This window comes from Nannobrachium achirus (genome assembly GCF_963921795.1).
Source record: "Nannobrachium achirus genome assembly, chromosome: 7".
NCBI classification, from domain to species: domain Eukaryota; kingdom Metazoa; phylum Chordata; class Actinopteri; order Myctophiformes; family Myctophidae; genus Nannobrachium; species Nannobrachium achirus.
This window is the reverse complement of record NC_137816.1, coordinates 21032232-21056877: the sequence shown is the minus strand read 5'-3', so window position 1 is coordinate 21056877 and position 24646 is coordinate 21032232. Positions and strand designations below refer to the sequence as shown.

Genomic DNA, 24646 nt, shown 5'->3' with positions numbered 1-24646 from the left:
TATCCCACGGTCACTATTGTTGCCGTCGATATGTTTGTTCGTTTTATGACCACACTGAACAAATTTGAGTAATTGCAAAGGCATACACCAATACTAGACATCTTGAAGAAGACGTGTACCAAAAATCATGGTCCTATCTTTATGTTAAGATACTTTACTAACATTTTCTTTTGGGGCTTTGATGCTTCCATCCTCTCCTCTTGGTGCAGACAGGAAGTAAACAGCTCTGGTCATGTGACAATTTAAAGTTAACATGTGACACTGCACATATTTGATTGGGACCCTTTAATCTTTTCAATAATTGCTGGAAATGCATGAATGAATCATTCAATAACATTTTATAGCCTCATAAATGAAGAAAATAATTACGGTCACTTTTGTGACCGGTGGGATTATCTGTTGTGGGGGTCCTCCTTGCACAAAATATTTTCAGATGGGGGTCCATGTACATCATTTGATGTTTGCTTTACAGGAAAAAAACAAAACAAAAAACAAGCCCAAATTCGCAAGGCAGAAATGGCAACACTGCCCAGTGCCCATTCAACACTGTGATACAACAAGTTTAAAAGCAGTTGCAGACATTTGATTATTTTTTTAAATCACTGTATGACCTGTTATGGGAGAACAGATCTTTAAGCTGTAGGTCATTCCAACTTGTTGCTCTAAAACAAAAGCCTGTTTTTCCCAGTTCAGCTTTTACTTTGGGGACCTTTAGCATGAGCCAGTCATTGCATGGTGCATTGGAGTATAACTCGGACGTTCAGGCCACTACGTTAAATCCAGCCCTACAGTATATTGAGCTAATCAGAGCAATGGTCAGAGTTACGATCATTTGACGTGTTAAACACTGCTGTAGCATACAGATGTGCCATTTGAAAATGTCACAAGTCCTGCCATTGGCAAGAGAGTAGACTTTCAGGGGATTTGCAGAAAATCTAGCTTGTAGATCAGCTATTTTTGCTATTTTTATGACCTTCTTTGACCTTGAAGTTTGAATCTACCTATGAAGGTGGATTCTTCTTTTTAATGGGAATAGAGTGGTTTCTTGCAATTTGTGATTTTCTGCAAAAATACGCTCCATTCTCCATAAAAACTAGAAAAGCAAAACATGGAAAGAAACCTGTGGAAAAAATATATTTGCAGGACACCCATTATGCAATTTTACCTTCTTTGCATTCTTTACATAAGGCAATAAATATATCACGCTATTCTCAGAAATGAGTTTGACCAGATGAAATGTGTTTTCCTGTGTAATTAATTGCATCGTGAACTAGACTGCATGCACTCTGTTGAGGTGCCAACTTGCATCTTGTACACACATGGCCATGTATGGCCTACTTGTGCGCTAGCAGAGTGCCTAAGTACTGCAATCGGTGCTGTTTGGTATTGTCTGTATGTATGTGGATGGGCAGGTTGTAATAAATAGTGCAAAGGCTAAATAGTGCAAAGGCTATAATGTCCTGGAACTCTGTATTTGGGCATGTCCCAAATATGTTATGTGACACGTAATCCGTGGACTCTTTAAAACCGGACCATGCACAATACTTGTGAACAGTGTTGTTTGACTGGAATAGAGGATTGTTTGACTGGAATAGAGGATATTCTTTCTGATACCTCTCATACTTGTACGAGTAAACGTTGGTATCTTACACACAGACAAAGGGAGACAAGAGAACAGTGAGAGCCGTGCCAAGACATAATGTCTGCAGCCCCAAGACCTGCCGTGCAACCCCCAGATGGGGGCTGGGGGTGGGCTGTAGTGGTGGGAGCTTTCATCTCCATTGGTTTCTCCTTTGCTTTCCCCAAGGCCACCACTGTCTTCTTTAAGGACATCCAAAAGAACCTTGGTGCCTCTGAAAGTGGAATCGCATGGATCTCCTCCATCATGCTGGCTGTCATGTATGCCGCAGGTCCCTTAAGCAGCATTCTGGTCAACAAGTATGGCTGTAGGCCCATAATCATCATGGGAGGTGTCCTATGCTCCCTTGGGATGATCTCTGCCTCCTTCTGCAACAGCGTCTTGCAGCTTTACATCTGTGTCGGTTTTATTGTAGGACTGGGCTTAGCGTTCAACCTCCAGCCGGCCTTGACGATGATCGGTAAGTACTGGTCCAAGAGGCGGCCCATGGCGAACGGACTGGCAATGACTGGCAGTCCTGTGACCCTCAGCATACTGGCTCCTTTGAACCAGTACCTTTTAAACACCTACGGCTGGGAAGGTAGCTTCCTCATCCTGGGAGTCGTGATAAGCCTCTGCTGTGTGGCTGGCTCTCTCATGAGGCCCCTGGGTCCCCCATCTGGTGAGCTCAAGAAGAATGTCGAGTTGGAATCTGTAAAAGCCATGAAAATAGAGGATGAGGAGTTGGAATCCTTGACCACCGCCAAGCCAGAAGAGAATAAGGATGAGGAGTTGGCTTCTGAGACTGGCACAAAGCCAGAGAAGCAGGATGAAGGTGTGGCTTCTTCAGAGGCCACCACAAAGCCAGAGAAGCTCAGCGCTTATCAGACGGTCAACAAGTACCTGGACCTGTCCCTCTTTAAGCATCGTGGCTTCCTCGTCTACTTGTCGGGCAACGTTATCATGTTCATTGGTTTCTTTGCGCCTATTGTCTTCCTGACAAATTACGCCAAGTCTATGGGTGTGGACGAGTACAAGGCGGCCTTCCTGCTCTCCATTATGGCTTTCACTGACATGATCGCCAGGCCCTCCATGGGGCTGTTTGCTAACTCGAGGTGGATCAGACCCAAGATCCAGTACTTCTTCAGCTTTGCTATCTTGCTCAATGGGATATGTCACATTCTCTGCCCAGTTGCACAGACCTATACAGGTCTGGCAATCTATACAGGAATCTTTGGCTTTACCTTTGGCATGGTGAGCTGTGTGCTGTTTGAGACGTTGATGGACCAGGTTGGAGCTCAGAGGTTCTCCAGTGCTGTGGGTCTCACCACCATTGTGGAGTGCTTCCCAGTCCTCCTCGGTCCACCACTTTTAGGAAAACTGGTCGATGCCACAGGAAGTTACAAGAGCATGTATATCTCCTGTGGAGCCATTGTGATTTTTGCCAGCATCTGGCTATTCATTGGAAACTTCATCAACTACAGACTCCTAGAGCGCGAGCGCAAGCAGCCTGAGGCGACACTCGAACTGGTGGAAACAGAAAATGTTGACCATGATACCCAGGGCCAGAGTGAAGTTGACACAGAGGCTCAGATCTCTGAGTCTCAGACCTCTGAAGTCTAAGGGAACCACGACAACAAGAAGGGTCATCCTCAGAGCTTGGGTGGCACAGGGATGAAGTAGCTGCCCACCGCCGCAGAGTCTTGGCCCACCGCTGCAGAGTCTTGGCCCACCGCTGCAGAGTCTTGGGTTTCAAATGGTGCATCCGGCTTTCCAAGCATCCAAACGAACACAAGTGGTCATTTGGGGAGGTTAGTCACAATAGTCAGTAGGGGAGGGTGATCTTTGTCTCTTCACCTCGGCTGGGGCACCACCTGTAAGTGGGAAATTTTTAGCAAAAGTAGGACGAAGTCGTCCCGGTGAGGTTTGAGCCTCATGTGAGCGTTTTAGACTTCCATTACAATTTAAGTATTTCAAGGTATAAAACATATCCTCACAGTCGGGTGGAAACTTGTATGTCCAAAACCGTTACTTGTCAGAAAAAAAAAAGAAAAAAAAAATCACAACCCATGTGTGAACTGAGCGGTGCAGGCTGTGTCGTACATATCTCCTTGTATTCAATAATATTTCTTTGTATTTGTTGCATTCCTAAGACAACATTTTGATTATAGTAAAAATTTACCCCCATTGATTCCAAATGCATTCGGGTCCCCATCCGGAATCAATGGGGGTAAATTTATATAACAAAAAAAAAAAAACTAAAAGAAAAAGAAAAAAGAAAAACTAAAATTGTTATTGAACTCAAGTCTCCATGGGGTGAGTAATCAAGAAAAAATAGTCATTTTGGGGGTGAACTACTCCTTTAAGACCGGTAACGCATTTGTGTCAAGTAACAACTTTAACCAAAATAGCAGATCTACAAGCTCATAGCGTGGCACCGAGTGCAGCACTATGAACTTGTAGATCTGCTATTTTGAAAAAAAGTGAATTTTTAAACTCAAATCTTTGCTTCTGGGGGGTCCCTGGAACAATATATTTTGAGATGGGGGTCTGCGGTCAAATACATATAATTTAATGACTTGACATTAAAAACTTTGAATACCACAGATAAAGAAACACGTTTTTTTTTTCAGAAAACCATTAGGTTTTGTATTTTTCAGGTCTTGGGTTATGGGTTAATGGGTTAAATAAATAACTGTTGAAAGATAGATTGAAGAGGGCTTTTATCTGAGGCTCTGTGCCCTCCTCACCCATGGGGTCCTCCAGGGCAGTGTGCGGAGTCCTCTGCAGTTGTTTTCAGCCGAAACAGTTTAAGAACATTAATTAATCTGTTGCGGGGGTCCTCCTTGCACAAATTATTTTCAGATGGGGGTCCGTGTACATCATACATGGGAAACTGGCGGCCCGGGGGCCACATGCGGCCCTCACCTTCACTTAATGCGGCCCGCTGGTTAATACCGGAATACTGATATATTATTGATTTTAGCTGTTACAATTCCAAACATGACAGCTTAATTCATTCAGTCTATATTAGTAGCTTAATGACTAGTGTAGTAGTATTAAAATGTATTTTTTTATATCCAATGTAGGTATTTGTATTTAGGTTCATAAAGTTAACATGAGTATATAACTAAATGTGTTTGAAATTGAATCAAAATGTTAAATATCAGGATTCCAATAACAAATAACAATAAATAATTCAGGATTCCAATTCTAAAGAATTCGAATCGGCTATTTTTGCTTCTTTTGTATGAGATACTAGAATGACAAAGTAGGACGTAGCGATATGCATTGTGGCCCTCTGGAGTGAAGGTGGAAATATAGTGGCCCTCGCCATCGTCAAAGTTGCCCACCCCTGGTGTACATCATTTGATGTTTGCTTTACAGGAAAAGACGAAAACAAAAAAACAAGCCAAAATTCGCAAGGCAGAAATGGCAACACTGCCCATGCCCATACAACACTGTGTGTGATATTACAACCAGTTTAAAAGCAGTTGCAGACATTTGATAATTTTTTTAAATGACTGTCTGTATGACCTGTTATGGGAGAACTCGGACGTTCAGGCCACTACCAATCCAGCCCTACAGTATATTGAGCTAATCAGAGCAATGGTCAGAGAGTTACGATCATTTGACGTGTTAAACACTGCTGTAGCATACAGATGTCATGTGCCCACCGTCGGCGTGGCCGTCTGGGGAGCCGGGGGATTCTCCGGTTGGCCGCTAGGGGGAGTCGCGGCGAGCGGCCGCTGCGAGGTCACTGTGGTGTATGTTATGCATTTTATATGACGACCCCGGCCGTGGTACCTTTTTGACTCTTTGAAGCACCCGTAGCATTGCTTCTAAGCCAATCACAGCGTCTGGGGGGCGGGATGTTTTACACAACTGGTTTGGGATTCTGTAGTCCTCTTTCTCATCCAATCATAGTGACTGTCTCTAATGTCTTCTGACAAGCCCGCTGACTATGTTTTCAGCGCTGTTCAAAGAGGGTGGATTTGTTGTTGTGTGTGGCTGACTGGCTGTGCCCCTGTGGAATATGCAATTCAATTCAAAGGAGCTTTATTGGCCTGAGAAAACATACGTTTACATTGCCAAAGCAAGGAATATGCACCAAGCCCAGGACAGGCTGGAAATCTGGGCACCTTTGATATAAAATTGGATATTTTGGCGCAAGGTAAGACTTTATTTAACTGTTCCCTGTGTTGTTAGCCAGCCTTTTTTCTCCTTGTGTGAGTGTGTGTGAGTTGTGCACTCTTCTCCCCAGGCTGTTTCAGTATATGATATGGAGAAACGTTCATCCCATGGATACATAATGTTTCATGCACAGAGTGCGCAAGTATCGGTGCTGTTTGGTATTGTCTGTATGTATGTGGATGGACAGGTTGGCACTCTGCCAAGGTGCCAACTTGCACCTTGTTATTATATCAGATTGCACTTGTTGGTGGTGACGTCACCAAGAACGCTGCTCCCTGATTGGCTAAACACATGACGCACAGATACCACCAGAAACAGGAACACCGAACGCAGTACTTGCGCCCTCTGCTGGTGCATGTAATAAATAGTGCAAAGGCTATAATGTCCTGGAACTCTGTATTTGGGCATGTCCCAAATATGTTATGTGACACGTAATCCGTGGACTCTTTAAAAACGGACCAGGCACAGTACTTGTGAACAGTATTGTTTGACTGGAATAGAGGATATTCTTTCTGTTACATCTCATACTTGTACGAGTAAACGTTGGTATCTTACACACGGACACAGGGAGACAAGCGAACAGTGAGAGCCGAGCCAAGACATAATGTCTGCAGCCCCAAGACCTGCCGTGCAACCCCCAGATGGGGGCTGGGGGTGGGCTGTAGTGGTGGGAGCTTTCATCTCCATTGGTTTCTCCTTTGCTTTCCCCAAGGCCACCACTGTCTTCTTTAAGGACATCCAAAAGAACCTTGGTGCCTCTGAAAGTGAAATCGCATGGATCTCCTCCATCATGCTGGCTGTCATGTATGCCGCAGGTCCCTTAAGCAGCATACTGGTCAACAGGTATGGCTGTAGGCCCATAATCATCATGGGGGGTGTCCTATGCTCCCTTGGGATGATCTCTGCCTCCTTCTGCAACAATGTCTTGCAGCTTTACGTCTGTGTCGGTTTTATTGTAGGACTGGGCTTAGCGTTCAACCTCCAGCCGGCCTTGACGATGATTGGTAAGTACTGGTCCAAGAGGCGGCCCATGGCGAACGGACTGGCAATGACTGGCAGTCCTGTGACCCTCAGCATACTGGCTCCTTTGAACCAGTACCTTTTAAACACCTACGGCTGGGAAGGTAGCTTCCTCATCCTGGGAGCCGTGATAAGCCTCTGCTGTGTGGCTGGCTCTCTCATGAGGCCCCTGGGTCCCCCATCTGGTGAGCTCAAGAAGAATGTCGAGTTGGAATCTGTAAAAGCCACGAAACCAGAGGATGAGGAGTTGGAATCCTTGACCACCGCCAAGCCAGAAGAGAATAAGGATGAGGAGTTGGCTTCCGAGACTGGCACAAAGCCTGAGAAGCAGGATGAAGGTGTGGCCTCTTCAGAGGCCACCACAAAGCCAGAGAAGCTCAGCGCTTATCAAACGGTCAACAAGTACCTGGACCTGTCCCTCTTTAAGCATCGTGGCTTCCTCGTCTACTTGTCGGGCAATGTTATCATGTTCGTTGGTTTCTTTGCGCCTATTGTGTTCCTGACGAATTATGCCAAGTCTATGGGTGTGGACGAGTACAAGGCGGCCTTCCTGCTCTCCATTATGGCTTTCACTGACATGATCGCCAGGCCCTCCATGGGGCTGTTTGCCAACTCGAGGTGGATCAGACCCAAGATCCAGTACTTCTTCAGCTTTGCTATCTTGCTCAATGGGATATGTCACATTCTCTGCCCAGTTGCACAGACCTATACAGGTCTGGCAATCTATACAGGAATCTTTGGCTTTACCTTTGGCATGGTGAGCTGTGTGCTGTTTGAGACGTTGATGGACCAGGTTGGAGCTCAGAGGTTCTCCAGTGCTGTGGGTCTCACCACCATTGTGGAGTGCTTCCCAGTCCTCCTCGGTCCACCACTTTTAGGAAAACTGGTCGATGCCACAGGAAGTTACAAGAGCCTGTATATCTCCTGTGGAGCCATTGTGATTTTTGCCAGCATCTGGCTATTCATTGGAAACTTCATCAACTACAGACTCCTAGAGCGCGAGCGCAAGCAGCCTGAGGCGACACTCGAACTGGTGGAAACAGAAAATGTTGACCATGATACCCAAGGCCAGAGTGAAGTTGACACAGAGGCTCAGACCTCTGAAGTCTAAGGGAACCATGTCAACAAGAAGGGTCATCTTCAGAGCTTGGGTGGCACAGGGGTGAAGTAGCTGCCCACCACCGCAGAGTCTTGGGTTTCAAATGGTGCCTCCGGCTTTCCAAGCATCCAAACGAACACAATTGGTAATTCGGGGAGGTTAGTCATTAGGGGAGGGTGATCTTTGTCACTTCACCTCGGCTGGGGCACCACCTGTAAGTGGGCAATTCTGAGCAGCAGTTTGTCCTACTGCTGAGGTGAGGTTTGAGCCTCATGTGAGCTTAGACTGAGCTTAGACTTCCATTACAATTTAAGTATTTCAAGGTATAAAACTTATCCTCACTGTCGGGTGGAAACTTGTATGTCCAAAATGGTTACTAAAAAAAAAAAATCACAACACAGGTGTGAACTGAGCGGTGCAGGCTGTGTCGTACATATCATATGGGCCGCTCTGTCCGTGACATCAGCTGTGGTAATGTCAGTCCCTGCATACTTTCTATGACGTTAGTCTCGTGTGACGTTTGTCTCGTCAGAGCAATGAGTCTCGAGCGAGCTGTTGGTACTGCATACATAGCGACATAGGGACTTACACACTAAGTCAAACGTAGGAGCGGTTTGCACCGGTCAAATATTCCAATAAAAACAAGACATCTATTGCGATGCAGTGCTTTGCTATTTTTCCCGCATCCACAAAGACAAAAAATTATAATAAAGAATGTTTGAGATTTTTTTTAATTGATTTTATAACGGACATCAACAGAGCTCAATGTCAGGTTAGGTTGGAGATTTTTTTTTTAATCTGGCAAAGCCGTCAATAAACAGACGCTGCAAGACTTCTTACTTTCTCACTTTCAACAATGGCTTACCATAATCTGAACCAAGCCCTCAGAACCTTCCGCGGTAGAACAAATCTGGGATTGCAAGTGTGACATAGTGGTATATTGAAGTTATTGCCAGACAACGCCACCGGGGGAGTTGCGCCCCCGAAAATAGTTATTATAGAATTATTCAATTTAAACACCTTGATGTATAAATAAGCACACAAGTTCGTTTTACAAAGGCAGGCAGAAACACGTTTTAACAAAAGTACAAAATAGCTTTTATTATTTACATAGTTATTTCATTAATCTCAATTCTTCATGGTTGAACAATTAAATAGGGCAGTGCCATCAATGGTGAGTCTACAATAAAAGTACTGAGCATCTATAGGGGGCCAGTGCTGGGGGAGTGGAAGAGGGGCAGGGTGACCCACCCACGGCAGTGGCACTTCCGGGCAATCACAGCAAACCAACCACAAACACATCAAAAGGGAATTACCAAAATTAGGCTAAACCTAAAACAAATTGCAATAGTAGCAAACTCAACTGATTTTGTGTCCTCAATATGTCCTTAGTGAGGGAAAAAAGTCCCAAGGAATCCCATCAGGGGAAAGTTTTGAAAACGACCTACCTACCTTCACTTACTATACACTACACTATAAAGGAAAAAATGACTCCCAAAAAATCTGCTTTACGTGGGATGTGAGGGGTCAAACTAGGGGTTTTTAATTATTCTGAATCCATTGCAAGCATTTGTTTTGCATGAAGAACATTCCTTGGGCAAGAAATGGCCCCTCAAAACGATGGTTTAGTTATTGTTATACCTCTTATACCAAAATATAAAGTTACGAAACAGTAACAGAAAGATGCACAATGAACCTACCCAGTTTGCTTGAGCAGCACACACAGTGTTGTACTATCCACAGCAGCAGACACCGGGGAGAGTTAGTAATACTGAAATGCACATAAAGCCCAAGTTTACATTCATGTTGGTGGAGACACCAAACACTATATTGCAGAAAAGGAGGACCGCCAACCTACCTGGTGTGCGTGGCGATTTAGCGCCGCACGCCTGAGCAGGAGCTCCAGAAGGAGACGTTTGTAGCCATAAGCTAAAACGACAAACAAGCGGTCATGATCAAGTTTACACTACAGCACATAACAGTCATTGTTTGAGCAGCAAAAGGGAAACATACCTTCACACAAATGTAGCTGAAACCCTAAAGGCCAGCATGAGCTGGGGACACCTGTAGTGCTGTGCGTGCTGTGCATGCACGCGCGCGCGTGCATGCACACACACACACACACACACACACACACACACACACACACACACACACACACACACACACACACACACACACACACACACACACAGTGAAGGCGCAGCGCCCTCCAACTCAGAGACAACAGCTAACTCGCAGCTGAAAGCAATGCTGCCTAAATACTGCCATCAATTAGCTCACTAACAAGTGGGAGGAGGATGGGCTGTGGGAACCAACGCCCATACTGCTACACAAGGCTTCCACATTTAAAATGCTACTGCACATGCTTCTATCGTCTGATAGTGCACCCCCCCCCCCCCCACACACACACACACACACACACACACACACACAAATTACACACACAAAGGACACAGACAGACACAGATGCACTTGTTTTCTTTATATTGGTAGCCAAGCTGTAAATTACATTTCACGCCAGTCTTGTTTCAGAATGGGTTCCTAGGTTGCTTTGACTAAACATTCTGCACAGTGCACATGGCCTAGAACTATGTACAGATCAGGCTAATTTGTCAACTCTTTGCACAGTCAAGAGGAAACGGTGGAACAATAATATTTGTGATTGTTTATCACGATAAAACAAACCGCTCATAACAACGTCGCGATTTATGGTGGAAACTGTCCATCTACTTGAAGACATTGAAAAACAAGTAAATATTTTAATGCCAAAGCCAAATAGAAACCCAACCCCAGGCAGGTATAGGCTAACCTCGCATCACCAGACTTTCCACCACAGAGCAATTTGAAAAGCCTGGTATTTGTTCTAAACCGAGCAGTGTGATCCGGCTTAGAAAAAAGGGGTAAAAAAACGATGGTTCCGGTTGGTGTCGCCTTAATGCGAAACAATTCGTTTATTCTTGCTCTACGAGTTTGAATAAAAGATGAAGATACCAAACGATTATATAAAAAAAAAAAAAAAAAACGAAACGATTCTACCAATTTAAACCAATATTAAACTAGGGGAATGATTTTGGAAGTACACGGCACTAGTGGTTTAGGTTGGTGGTTCCGGACGCCTGATGACATAAAATTATTTCCGCTTCCGACCGGATAAGAAACCCGATCCCAGGCTACAGTAGGTACAGTATAGGCTATTGGCTGTGTGGTGTACCCTTCCAGGAAGGGCTTGGAAGAACCTCTCTCCAAACTAGAAGACCAAGGCTCGGGGCCTGAGCCCTTCTAAGTTCCTTACGAGCTTTCAGAAGGTGAGGTTATGCGTAATTCAAGAATGAGTATGAATGTGCCATAAAATTAATACTAAATACAGGAGACTTCTATTTAAAATAATAGCTGTTAACTTTATTATATCAATACCGTTTGCACAAATGGACTATACTAAGTTCTAAGTAAAATCTATGTAAGGAGACAAAAGAGAAAATAATCCAGGTACCGGTACCAAAGAGGTTCGTTCAGTAAAGAGCACAACAGCAAGCCATGGTGTTCTCGTAGAGACGGACCAGGACCGCCTCCGTAGAGACGGACCAGGAGCGCCTAAAAACAAGAGAGTTTATACTAATTTTCAAGTCTTCGGCAGGGGAGGCGAGACTTCTGATTGGTTCGTGGGAGGAGTCCTGAGCTGGACTCCATTGGCTGTTTCTTCAACTGAGCAGGCATGATTGGCCACATACTCAGAGAGGTAAGGCTGTCTGCCTCCACCCCTTCGCCACGCGGTCTTCACTCCTCCTTCCCCTGCCCCTGGACTGTGCCAGGTGTCGCAGACTGATTGAGTAGACGGTTGAGGAACCGAGCTTCTTTGCAAACAATGGATAAGTGTATCTTTTGAGACAGTTTGAGGAACCAGGAGCATGTGGACGTGCACCCACTGACCTTGTGCAACAACAGCATTCACAGTACATGTGCTACTTTATCATTCACAACACTAGGCAGGCATGTGTCGACCATGCTCTAAGTGCATGCTGGCGTGCGTGTGAGACAGGGCTGTGCACGAGTAGATGAACTCTGAGTGAACCCCTCTGGCCCTCTGGCTGAACTCTAGTACATGAAGTGTGACCTGGTCGTAGGACAATACTGTAAGACATTGGCCTTTGGTATTTAGATATAATATAAAAATACAGATCCACTTAGGCCAGCTTAGATCAGATATTAGCAAACGTTTTTAGTACAAAAGTATTACAACATTATCATATCATATCAGTTACACTGTGTTAATATAGATAACCATTCTTCCTTCCACACCATTCAGCGGTTTTAGACATTGGGCGGTGGTAGCCTGCCCGTTATAGTGAGTAATTGGGTGGGGACCAACCGTCTCTCTACAAATGGTGTGCATGTTGCAATGTCTTGACCTCTGCTCTAGTAAAAAGAGGAAGAGTGGTTTGGTTTAAGCAGAGCAGAGATTCTGGAAAGTATCTGTAATAACAAGGTGATGTCGAAATGGTTAACAACAAGCGAACTGTGTGCGTGCGAAAATACAGATCTATTTAGGTCAGCTTAGGTCAGACACTAGCAAACATTTTGGTACAAAAAGTATTTGCAATATTATCATATCATAATATCATCAGGCTCTGGTAGGTCTCTCCCCCTGGCTTTCCTCAGTAGCCTGCCTGCCCCAAGACCCAGCTTCTACACATTACCCATAGCCTATAGCCTAATAATAATACACTTTATTTGTATAGCACCTTTCATGACATGCAATACAGCTCAAAGTGCTTTACAGAGCAAAGATGAAGCACAAGTGCTTAAGAGAAAAGGTACACATGATTAACAATAAAGCAGAAAAGAAAAGTAAAAACAACATTAAAAACATTAAAAACTTCAATAAGGACTAAAAAAAAGTCAAAACAGCGCGGACATGAGCAACGGCACAGGGATTTAAAAATCAGCAAGAGTGAAGAAATAGGTATTGAGCTGTGCTTTAAAGCTATCCACAGAGGCTGCCTGACTTGGGTGTACTGTTAATTCCAGGCTGTCGGACCATAGAAGCAGAATGCTGCTTCACTGTATTTCTTTATATGTCATTGTAGGCACATCGAGCACATCTGAGGGGGTGGTTTGGAACATAATTAGATGACTCATAGACTATGAGTCATCTAAACCATAGGTTTCCCAAATATATAAAAAAAACACTTGGAATAGTAGGCATTACGTTATTGTCTCGGTTCCACGGATAAATAAATATAAGTAAATATTGTGAAAATAGTCTAATTACAAGACACGTTGTGAGCTTGTAGTTATTTTCATTACTCCTACATAATAGTTGACAATTTGGCCAATTTGGTTAAAAAAGTCTTGGTACTTAAAGCTATACTGTGTAAGTTGCTCAACTAGTGGTCAGTAGCGTCCGCGTCTTTCGGCCGTTTTTCAGGATCATAGAAAACATATAAAGAGAAGGCTTCAGAAGCTGAAAATAACGGAGTGGGTGTTCTAAAACTTTAGCGATTTAAGAGTTAGGACAATTTTAAGATTTGTTTTATAAAAAAAGTTACATGGTACAACTTTAAATTGTAACTTTAGAAATGTGCCATAGAGCAAGGGCTATGACACCATTCAAGGGCCATGACACCATTCAAGGGCCATGACACCATTCAAGGGCCATGACACCATTCAAGGGCCATGACACCATTCAAGGGCCATGACACCATTCAAGGGCCATGACACCATTCAAGGGCCATGACACCATTCAAGGGCCATGACACCATTCAAGGGCCATGACACCATTCAAGGGCTATGACACCATTCAAGGGCCATGACACCATTCAAAAGCTTTAATTTGTTCCTGCTGACTTCTTTGTGTCTTCACTTCAAATTCTACTTGTTTATGCTATATCCATATGAGTTCTCTGATTGGATGAAATGCATTGTCTGTTTACTAAAGAGCTGGAGAGACAGGGAGACCCCTGTTACTGAACAATAGTCTTTAGCAATGGTCAGAATATAACGCATTCTAAGTGAAAGATTTAGAAGTTGTATCTTTTGTTGTCGAAAAAAAAAAGAACTGTGGCTTTATGCCCCACCTAACTGCTAAGAAATAATATATACAAATAATACCACAAGGTGGCAGTAACACCTTAACATAATGTTATAGCCTAGATGTAAGAGATACATAAAGACACTCTAGTCTAGTGAATCAATACTTTAGCCAGTGCAGTACAGTACAGTACCACACAGCCCAGGATTTATTCAGCATTTATCCTCCAGAAGAAACCCCAGGAGTCAGTTCTCACGGCCGGCCATGCAGTACCTCTGTTACGCTCCAGACTTCAGTCTCAATCCCCTGGACCACAACCACCATCTCTGTTATGCAGCTGTCATCATGACATGGAGACAGCTATGAGATCATTCTAACCACTGGAACCCAATAAACTCCATTGTATGTCATACAGTGAAAATAGCAGTTCTACCAGCTCACACCGTATTTTCGCAGAATGTTTGCCCCCGACCAAAATATAGGGTATAGGGACGCTAGGGTTCAGGTATAATCTCAGTAGAAAACAAAACAAAAACGAGCACTCTTGCAATTCATTAAGCCTAGAACACTAACACCGCCCGGACAATGTCACGTGATTTTCATAATGTTGCTGATGTCTGAGGTGGGTGGGTCCTTGGGTAGCTGAGATGCTCAGTGACATCATAGAAGGTAGGGTGTCTTTTTTCTTTTCTTTTCTACAGGCAGGTGTTTGGGTGAATTTCACCCATCGTTAGTGATAGAGCTTAAAAAAAAGAAAAGAAAAAGGGTTAAGGGTTAACTCACACTCCCACAATTGGTAGTAGACACTGCCTTCACTGGACCATTCTCACATTCTCCCAGCTCCTTTACCTTTTTAATTATCTATTTTTAAATACTTTTCACCGAAACTTGACTCTGGGTTGAATGTGATCTTGTGGCGCTGCCTATGGTGTTGTAATTGTGGACATCGTTAACGCTTTTAAAGTATTTTGTCAGGTACATGGGTATTAGTGCTGTAGTGTATCTTGTTCACCAGATCATTGTACAGATCATTCTCATTCAGACACAATCCAAACAGGACGGCAATAGAGACATGTAAGCAATGTAAATTAAAGACATGACTAAGCAGTGTAAATTAAAGAAACCTTCGGGCGGCCGAGTGTCTAATCAGGGACCGGCCTACTCGGGAACGATGTACATAGGGAATGAATGTCCTGTCCTTTAATGCAAACCCCATTATACCAGATAATAATGATCCATTTTAGATCCTACTTCATATAAACTTTCATTAAACCATGTGAATTCAATCCGTTTTGTTTTGCAGATGTTGATGTGTGTTTGTACAGCATGCGTGCGTGCGCTGTGCCCACACATGTGGAGTGTGTGTGCATTTCAGTCACGATAACCTGCATCTCTATAGCACTTTTTTCTTTCCAAAGCTTTCTTCGACACCTGTGAGGACCAGTGGTGGACTGTGAAAGTATAGCCTAGATACTCATACTCCTCCTGGTCAAATATGACTGAACTACAAGTGAAAGTTGACTCTTTTTTTTAAATTATTATTTAAAAGTACAAATTACAAAGTACATTTACTTTTTAATAGCAGTGCATTGCTTCGTTAAAATGTGGACATTTTCCCCAAAGAGATTCTCCATAAATCTTTAAAAATATATCAATGGTGAAAATAGCAGATTTAATAATTTTTGATCCCACAATTTTGTAACCCATTTTTTCACCCAGCACCAATTGCCTAACCTGTAATCCTGGTTTCTGCTCTCCCTCTGCCATGCCTGGGGAGCCCAGGCTGGCCAGGGGGAGGCAGTATAGAAACCAGGATTACTTCATGTTTTTGTGAGGGTATCTTATAGGAGACATGGGGAGAACATGCAAACTCCACACAGAAAGGGCCTTTTGCCAACCCCACCTAGGGTGTGGGCGCTGATGACGCGGAGGAGGGAACACGCCCCCAGCACCCACAGTGTCCCCCGGCGGGAATCGAACCCAGGACCTTCTAGCTGTGAGGCGACAGCACTACTGACTGCGCCAGGGCTGGGGAACAATTGCCTACTTAGGGGGGGAAGGGGGAAAAAAATGGAAGGGGAGAGGGGGAGAAGGGGGAAGAAGGAAAAAAGAGGAGAAAGAGAGAAAGAAAGAGAAAACGAGCGTGGAAGGGATGAAAAATGCAACAGGCCAGTGTTCGTGTGCATCTCCCCAGTGATCTGTCCAAGTGGTTTATGAGTATATATGATAGATTCATGAAAATTGTGACTTTTGTCGATTTTAGGTATGGTTGGTGAGGATCCGAAGGTCATGGGTTTGATTCCCACCTACGCCGGGTCAGGTGTTCGATTCCCACCTACGCCATGCAAAAATAAAACTCAATGAATGAAAGAAACGTCCTCATTGTTTTAACCATTTCTAAATGGACCACAAAATCAATTTTCTCACCATCATCTAACCTATTTGTACTATTGTATTACTACAATATAACATGTAGGCCTACGATACATTGGCACATATTGACAGATGCCTGTTAAGTATAACCCTTGTGAGACTGTACTTCATTCATAGATGTATTGTACATCTATTTATATTCACTGGTGATAGATGTACACAGTATATATGCATTTATATATTCACTGTACATTTTATGTATTGTTATACTTATAATTATTATTATTTTATATCATTATATAACATAATAATTCTTTTCTCTTATTCAGAGATCCACTGCAAATGCAGATCAGTATTTATTTCATCTTGGTTTGGAACAAATTCACTTTGTATTTCATTCATTCTAACTAATGCTGCTGACATTTCTTTTAAAATCGTACTCTGTATGAGTTACAACAAACAAACATCAACAATATTATGACATCTGGACTTATTTCCAATGGGGATCAACAAAGTCAACCATTGAGGTAAAAGCATAACATATTTCATTAAGTTAAAAAAATGCAACTGCATGAAAGGTAAATATAATTTTAATCTAAAAGATTCAAATACAACAGGGTATTAATCCCACATACAACATAAACATGGTGACAACAAACATATATGAATACATCATCACTCTTGGGTGGAAACCCTGTATGTCCAAAACGTTACTTATCACTTATTTCTTATCACTATTTAAAAAGTATCTAAAATAGTGAAAATAACTGATCTACAAGCTGACAACACGTCAGCATCTTGTGGGCCTATATATCTGCTAACATGGTGAAAATAGACGATCTACAAGCTGACAACACTTTGATGTGTTGTGGGCTTGTAGATCTGCTATTTTCACTACTTTTATGCAACACTCGTGTATGATAAAGTAGGGCATTCATTTACAATAAAATAAAAGGAATGGGACATGGTTTCTGCCCGACAGCGACAATATGTTGATGGCTCTGGTGGCATCACACTTTGCACAAGAATAATAAAACAAGTCTCAACTACATCACAAATTTAAGTAAGGGAGAGGCAAACATCTGCTCATTTATTTTTTGTTGTCTGCTAGCCACTCCTCTTTTGATATGGTGTCTGTATTTTTGGGCAGTGTACAGTATTATGTCCTGTTTCCTGTGTTCTGAACTGGCCACTTTCTGCATGAATTTGCCTGCACTGTCCCGCCTGTTGAATCTGGCCGTGGAGACGCGTCGCCTTTGGTGAAGAGGTGCAGAGAGAACAGCTGAGGTCTGGGAGACAGCAAAGGAGAAATAGAGAGAAATATGTATAATCAATACAAATTCAGTGTCACACAGGTGACAGTTTATGTTTGCCTATGTGATAAATAATACAGTATGCCCATCACACATCAGATCCCACCATGGCATTATCTTTTTTTAGCAGCCATCATGCAGGGGCCATCTATGTCTGTACACAGACATTTGTATGTGGCACAGATTTACACACTATTATAATGTTCTTATTTTGATCATAAGATCCAATTACAGAATGTCAAGTCTCCATACAGGTTTTCGTCAGAATATGTATGACACTGATATACTGGTTCTCAAATGTTTTATTTGCACAGACCCTTAACTCTGAGTGTCTTTATGGTTTTGATTGAATAGTTACTTTGTTAGCAGTTCACAAAGGAAAAGCACAGTACAGTTCAGAATCAGATACAAGGTCTACTAATAGGATTTAAACCCAAGAAAGCACAATGGCTTGTTTACATGTGGGTCCTTTTGTACTAAATGTAGACCTATAAGAGAAACACATAGATCTATAAACCACTAATTTGTTTGTTATGCTTTGTTGATGAGCCAAATGTAGTTTTCTCCTTTTCACTTTCATTAACATACTATATGACTCCTTATCTTAATGTTTCAATGACACTGACAATACCTTAAAAAATATATATACATATAATAATAGCCTAATATTGCAATAGCAGGACAGTAACTTAGCTATGTAATCCAAAGGATCTATTAAAATGTCTTTACAAATAAAGCATTAACTAGATAGTATTGGCCAGCCATGGATCAAATGAAAGACAGTAGCAGACACCATCACCATGCCTATTGCCTACTTGAAGAATGTTATTGTATGTATGGTAATGCATTTCATGCAGATGACCAGACCATTACCATAGTAATTTGTAGAAGTCACGAAACTTACCTTGAGTGTTAGGATAACAAAGCCAGTGTCCAAGTGTCCATTGCATCCAAAGGTCTCTAAGTGACAATTGTTTGTTTTTAAACGTGACAACGTCGGACGCTGCATTACAGAGAATGTGGCTCACTTCGAGAGAGTGTTTTTTACTGGTGATTCAGTCAGAGTGTATGAAAGGGTGCGCTCGTTTTATTGTCCACGACATTGCAAGCGGCGCGAAGGCCAGCGGACCTTGGTCCTGCTCTTCGCCCCCGAGCGCCGCAGGCGCGAGTGGCCGCGAAGAGCGGGCCAGGGCCGCGCGGCCGGCGGAGCGCCGCGCGAGTTACGAAGCCGTGGTGAATGCAATCGTTATATTTATGCCCAGGCCGTAAGGCCTGGGCAAGCCCACGATAAACGCCCGCGCAGTCCGGTGCGCATTTCCGAACGCACCCTTTCCCCACACTCGGACTGAAACACCAGTAAAAAACACCATCCCGGCTCACTTCACTCTACAGCTGTTCATAGCCCTCCCGTGTGGTTTCTATTTGCTGCTCTGTGCTCAGATGCTGTCTAGAGCCCGCCTACTGTATCCGGTAATGTGTAAGCCCACGTTAAAGCAAGTAGCGTTTCCATATCCGCTCTGGCCCCAGACCGGAACAGCGACCCGAAAAGACGGCGCGTGATTGGTTGGAATCCCGCGAGGGACGGTGTGTTTTGGTCGGGGAGGGAGGGGAGGGGAGGAGAAACGAAAAAGGAGTCCGGCGATTTTATTGGCAGACACATGGACGTGCGACGGGAGGCGTTCCGATTGGAAAGAAACCACCGCGGGGGAGATCTTCCATTGGCGACAATTGAACTCGCTCTCTTTTTATTTGGACGCGAGGAGCCCCGCGGTTGGCCAGTAAAGGAGGAAGCGAGGTAGGCGAGCGCTCGCCGGGTAGCGCCACCGTGCCCCCCCCCCAAAATCCATCTTTAACACATAAACTGCAGTTATGCATTAAAAAGGAAAGGCTTATCAGTTATCATGTCCATAATCATTATTATCAATATTATTATTATTTCTATTTCCAACCTTGCCCTGTCCAGATCTACAGTACTTCTGTACAGTATATGATACCACTTGACCAACTGTTTCTCATTAACCATATTTTAACAAATTAGCCTCCAAACATCAACAAAACATTTTTTTTTTGTCACACCCAATTTTCAATTTTTGGCTGTGCCAAACCGGGAGGGAATGTGTTTGGAGAATTAATATTTTTTCATTTTTAATTTATTTAAATACCTTTCAATTTTTTGATGAGTTCATTCAGTTTCTGAACTCATGTTTCATTTTCTGAACTCATGTTTCATTTTCTGAATTCATATTTCATTTTCTGAATTCATATTTCATTTTCTGAATTCATATTTCAGTTTCTGATTTCATATTTTCATATTTCATTTTGTTTTCATTTCATCCCATTTAAATATATTTCATTTTGTGAATTAAGTTGATTCCAATCCTCAACAGGTTTAAATCTGTTTCCCCTAACAGAACAAACTGACACAACTTGTGTCCCCTTTCGGTGATGTATTTGAACTTTTCAATTTAATTTCTATATATAAATACCTTATTGCCTTACAGTATGGATTGATGTGTCCCTCTGTCTTTTCCCTTGTCTTACAGATAAAGATATTTTGAGATGATAATTGAGAATGATTCGACAGACACATACTTCACTGTCTGTCCAAAAAGGAAATGTCAAAAAGATGATTGGAAAGTCCATATGTATTTCGTGAGTATGAAACTGCATCACACACGTTTTTCCCGCTGTAAAGTGTTTTCTTTCAGACCTTGACTCGGACAAAAGCCAGTAAAAGAAAAAAATCATTTGAGGAATAGACAGTTGGCTTTAAGGGGGATCCGGTTTGACATCTCCCTATAATGTCCCCAACCTGGACAATTAACCACTCATTACCTAAAGGTAACCTCGGAGGTGTACGAATTATGACCGCCAAGCGGCTGATCTTCAGATGCTGTCTAAATACATTTTGAATGCTTTTGTCTTTAACCTAAATTATGGTAAAGAGTCAAGTTCGTCTTGTTTTGACTAGAATCGGACCCAAATTGTAATAACCACCCGGGAGCGTGATGTTGATGTGTTTTTATCTTGCTTGACATGGAAAATTTCAAATCAATCTTGGACACATTGAACCTTTGTAAAATACATAAAGTATATAATAATTAATAATTAAAATAAAAAAAATACAGTCTTTTACCTTTAACAAAAAAAAAACAGTTATCTGAATATTTTTACGTATTGTTGTTCAATTATGATATTCTGATTTAAATACCTTTGGAAATATACAGTTCTTTTGACTCTCCTCTTTAAAACTTAAAGCTATCGAAATGTTTTTGACTTAAATTGTTCAATTATTATGTTCTGTTTCAAATACCTTTAAAAAGTTTAACCCATGTCTTCTTCCCTTGTTGTTTATTTTCCTTTGACCCTTTAACACTTCAAATGCTATCTCAGGGGGGAATTGTTAAGATAATTGATTAAAATGTTCCTGTTATTATGATTAATACGGTATAGATATCATTTTCATTGTTAAACGTCAATGCCATCAGAATGTTGGGACAAATAACTAATATACGATCCACTGCAGGTCATAGGACACAGGATAACAAAATGCCAAACATACTATCTGGCCTTACGACTGGGGCCAACAACACGAAAACATCTGATATCCAGTGTTATGCTTAATTGTCCAATCAGAATGTGACTAATGTATTCTGTAACTCCATATATCGGTGAAGTTATGTTTTGTATGAGCAGAGAGAACCAACGATGAGTGTACTGTACTTGCTACAATTTGAACTCTGAACTATATTTTCAATACATCTAACAGAAAAATGGAATTACACTGGTGTGGACTCATTTCTTGTGTGCGAGTACTTTATTATCGTCGGGGAAAACTGTTTATCCATATGGAATATAATAATATTTCCATCAGCTATGTCCTACTTTGTCATTCTAGTATCTCATACAAAAGAAGCAAAATAGCCGATTTGAATTCTTTAGAATTGGAATCCTGAATTATATTTTGTTATTTGTTATTGGAATCCTGAAATTTAACATTTTGATTCAATTTCAAACACATTTAGTTATATACTCATGTTAACTTTATGAACCTAAATACAAATACCTACATTGGACATAAAAAAATACATTTTAATACTACTATACTAGTCATTAAGCTACTAATAATGTCAAGTTATTGAATTATAATTATGTATTTGACCACAGACCCCCATCTCAAAATATATTGTTCCAGGGACCCCCCAGAAGCAAAGATTTTAGTTTAAAAATTCACTTTTTTTTTCAAAATAGCAGATCTACAAGCTCATAGTGCTGCACTCGGTGCCGCGCTATGAGCTTGTAGATCTGCTATTTTGATTAAAGTTGTTACTTGACACAAATGCGTTACCGGTCTTAAAGGAGTAGTTCACCCCCAAAATGACTATTTTTCTATTGATTACTCACCCCATGGAGACTTGAGTTCAATAACAATTTTTGTTTTTCTTTTCTTTTCTTTTTTTTAGTTTTTTTTCTTCTATTTCCTGACAAGTAACGGTTTTGGACGGTTTTGGACATACAAGTTTCCACCCGACAGTGAGGATATGTTTTATACCTTGAAATACTTAAATTGTAATGGAAGTCTAAAAAGCTAATTATGTATTTGACCACAGACCCCCATCTCAAAATATATTGTTCCAGGGACCACCCAGAAGCAAAGATTTTAGTTTAAAAATTCACTTTTTTTTTCAAAATAGCAGATCTACAAGCTCTTGTCAAGCTACTTGACACAAATGCGTTACCGGTCTTAAAGGAGTAGTTCACCCCCAAAATGACTATTTTTCTATTGATTACTCACCCCATGGAGACTTGAGTTCAATAACAATTTTTGTTTTTCTTTTCTTTTCTTTTTTTTAGTTTTTTTTCTTCTATTTCCTGACAAGTAACGGTTTTTTAGTTTTTTTTTTTGTTTTTTTTATGTACCCCCATTGATTCCGGATGGGAACCCGAATGCATTTGGAATCAATGGGGGTAAATTTACTATAATCAAAATGTTGTCTTAGGAATGCAACAAATACAAAGAAATATTATTGAATACAAGGAGATATGTACGACACAGCCTGCACCGCTCAGTTCACACCTGTGTTGTGATTTTTTTCTTCTATTTCCTGACAAGTAACGGTTTTGGACGGTTTTGGACATACAAGTTTCCACCCGACAGTGAGGATATGTTTTATACCTTGAAATACTTAAATTGTAATGGAAGTCTAAAAAGCTCACATGAGGCTCAAACCTCACCGGGAGGACTTCGTCCTACTTCTGATCAAAATTGCCCACTTACAGGTGGTGCCCCAGCCAAGGTGAAGAGTCAAAGATCCCCCTCCCCTACTGACTATTGTGACTAACCTCCCCAAATGACCACTTGTGTTCGTTTGGATGCTTGGAAAGCCGGATGCACCATTTGAAACCCAAGACTCTGCAGCGGTGGGCCAAGACTCTGCGGCTTGGTACTTCACCCCTGTGCCACCCAAGCTCTGAGGATGACCCTTCTTGTTGTCGTGGTTCCCTTAGACTTCAGAGGTCTGAGACTCAGAGATCTGAGCCTCTGTGTCAACTTTACTCTGGCCCTGAGTATCATGGTCAACATTTTCTGTTTCCACCAGTTCGAGTGTCGCCTGAGGCTGCTTGCGCTCGCGCTCTAGGAGTCTGTAGTTGATGAAGTTTCCAATGAATAGCCAGATGCTGGCAAAAATCACAATGGCTCCACAGGAGATATACATGCTCTTGTAACTTCCTGTGGCATCGACCAGTTTTCCTAAAAGTGGTGGACCGAGGAGGACTGGGAAGCACTCCACAATGGTGGTGAGACCCACAGCACTGGAGAACCTCTGAGCTCCAACCTGGTCCATCAACGTCTCAAACAGCACACAGCTCACCATGCCAAAGGTAAAGCCAAAGATTCCTGTATAGATTGCCAGACCTGTATAGGTCTCTGCAACTGGGCAGAGAATGTGACATATCCCATTGAGCAAGATAGCAAAGCTGAAGAAGTACTGGATCTTGGGTCTGATCCACCTCGAGTTGGCAAACAGCCCCATGGAGGGCCTGGCGATCATGTCAGTGAAAGCCATAATGGAGAGCAGGAAGGCTGCCTTGTACTCGTCCACACCCATAGACTTGGCATAATTTGTCAGGAAGACAATAGGCGCAAAGAAACCAATGAACATGATAACATTGCCCGACAAGTAGACAAGGAAGCCACGATGCTTAAAGAGGGACAGGTCCAGGTACTTGTTGACCATCTGATAAGCGCTGAGCTTCTCTGGCTTTGTGCCAGTCTCAGAAGCCAACTCCTCATCCTTATTCTCTTCTGGCTTGGCGGTGGTCAAGGATTCCAACTCCTCATCCTCTAGTTTCATGGCTTTTACAGATTCCAACTCGACATTCTTCTTGAGCTCACCAGATGGGGGACCCAGGGGCCTCATGAGAGAGCCAGCCACACAGCAGAGGCTTATCACGGCTCCCAGGATGAGGAAGCTACCTTCCCAGCCGTAGGTGTTTAAAAGGTACTGGTTCAAAGGAGCCAGTATGCTGAGGGTCACAGGACTGCCAGTCATTGCTAGTCCGTTCGCCATGGGCCGCCTCTTGGACCAGTACTTACCGATCATCGTCAAGGCCGGCTGGAGGTTGAACGCTAAGCCCAGTCCTACAATAAAACCGACACAGATGTAAAGCTGCAAGACGCTGTTGCAGAAGGAGGCAGAGATCATCCCAAGGGAGCATAGGACACCCCCCATGATGATTATGGGCCTACAGCCATACTTGTTGACCAGTATGCTGCTTAAGGGACCTGCGGCATACATGACAGCCAGCATGATGGAGGAGATCCATGCGATTTCACTTTCAGAGGCACCAAGGTTCTTTTGGATGTCCTTAAAGAAGACAGTGGTGGCCTTGGGGAAAGCAAAGGAGAAACCAATGGAGATGAAAGCTCCCACCACTACAGCCCACCCCCAGCCCCCATCTGGGGGTTGCACAGCAGGTCTTGGGGCTGCAGACAT

General features: G+C 42.6%; 3 protein-coding genes across 3 annotated transcripts; 2 read left to right on the top strand and 1 right to left on the bottom strand.

The window, feature by feature from the left end:
* Positions 1-1699: 1699 nt before the first annotated feature.
* LOC308288640 (monocarboxylate transporter 2-like) lies at positions 1700-3241 on the top strand (the record flags this gene model as incomplete). The annotated part of the gene is made up of 2 exons (XM_080730111.1): positions 1700-2332; positions 2468-3241. The coding sequence occupies 2 exons, from the start codon at positions 1700-1702 to the stop codon at positions 3239-3241; spliced, it is 1407 nt and encodes a 468-aa protein (XP_080586237.1).
* Positions 3242-6416: 3175 nt separating this feature from the next.
* LOC308288639 (monocarboxylate transporter 2-like) lies at positions 6417-7943 on the top strand (the record flags this gene model as incomplete). Its single annotated transcript, XM_080730110.1, has 2 exons — positions 6417-7017; positions 7108-7943. The coding sequence occupies 2 exons, from the start codon at positions 6417-6419 to the stop codon at positions 7941-7943; spliced, it is 1437 nt and encodes a 478-aa protein (XP_080586236.1).
* A 15209-nt stretch (positions 7944-23152) lies between these two features.
* On the bottom strand, positions 23153-24646 carry LOC308288638 (monocarboxylate transporter 2-like; the record flags this gene model as incomplete). Its single annotated transcript, XM_080730109.1, has 1 exon — positions 23153-24646. One exon carries the CDS (start codon positions 24644-24646, stop codon positions 23153-23155), a length of 1494 nt encoding a protein of 497 aa, XP_080586235.1.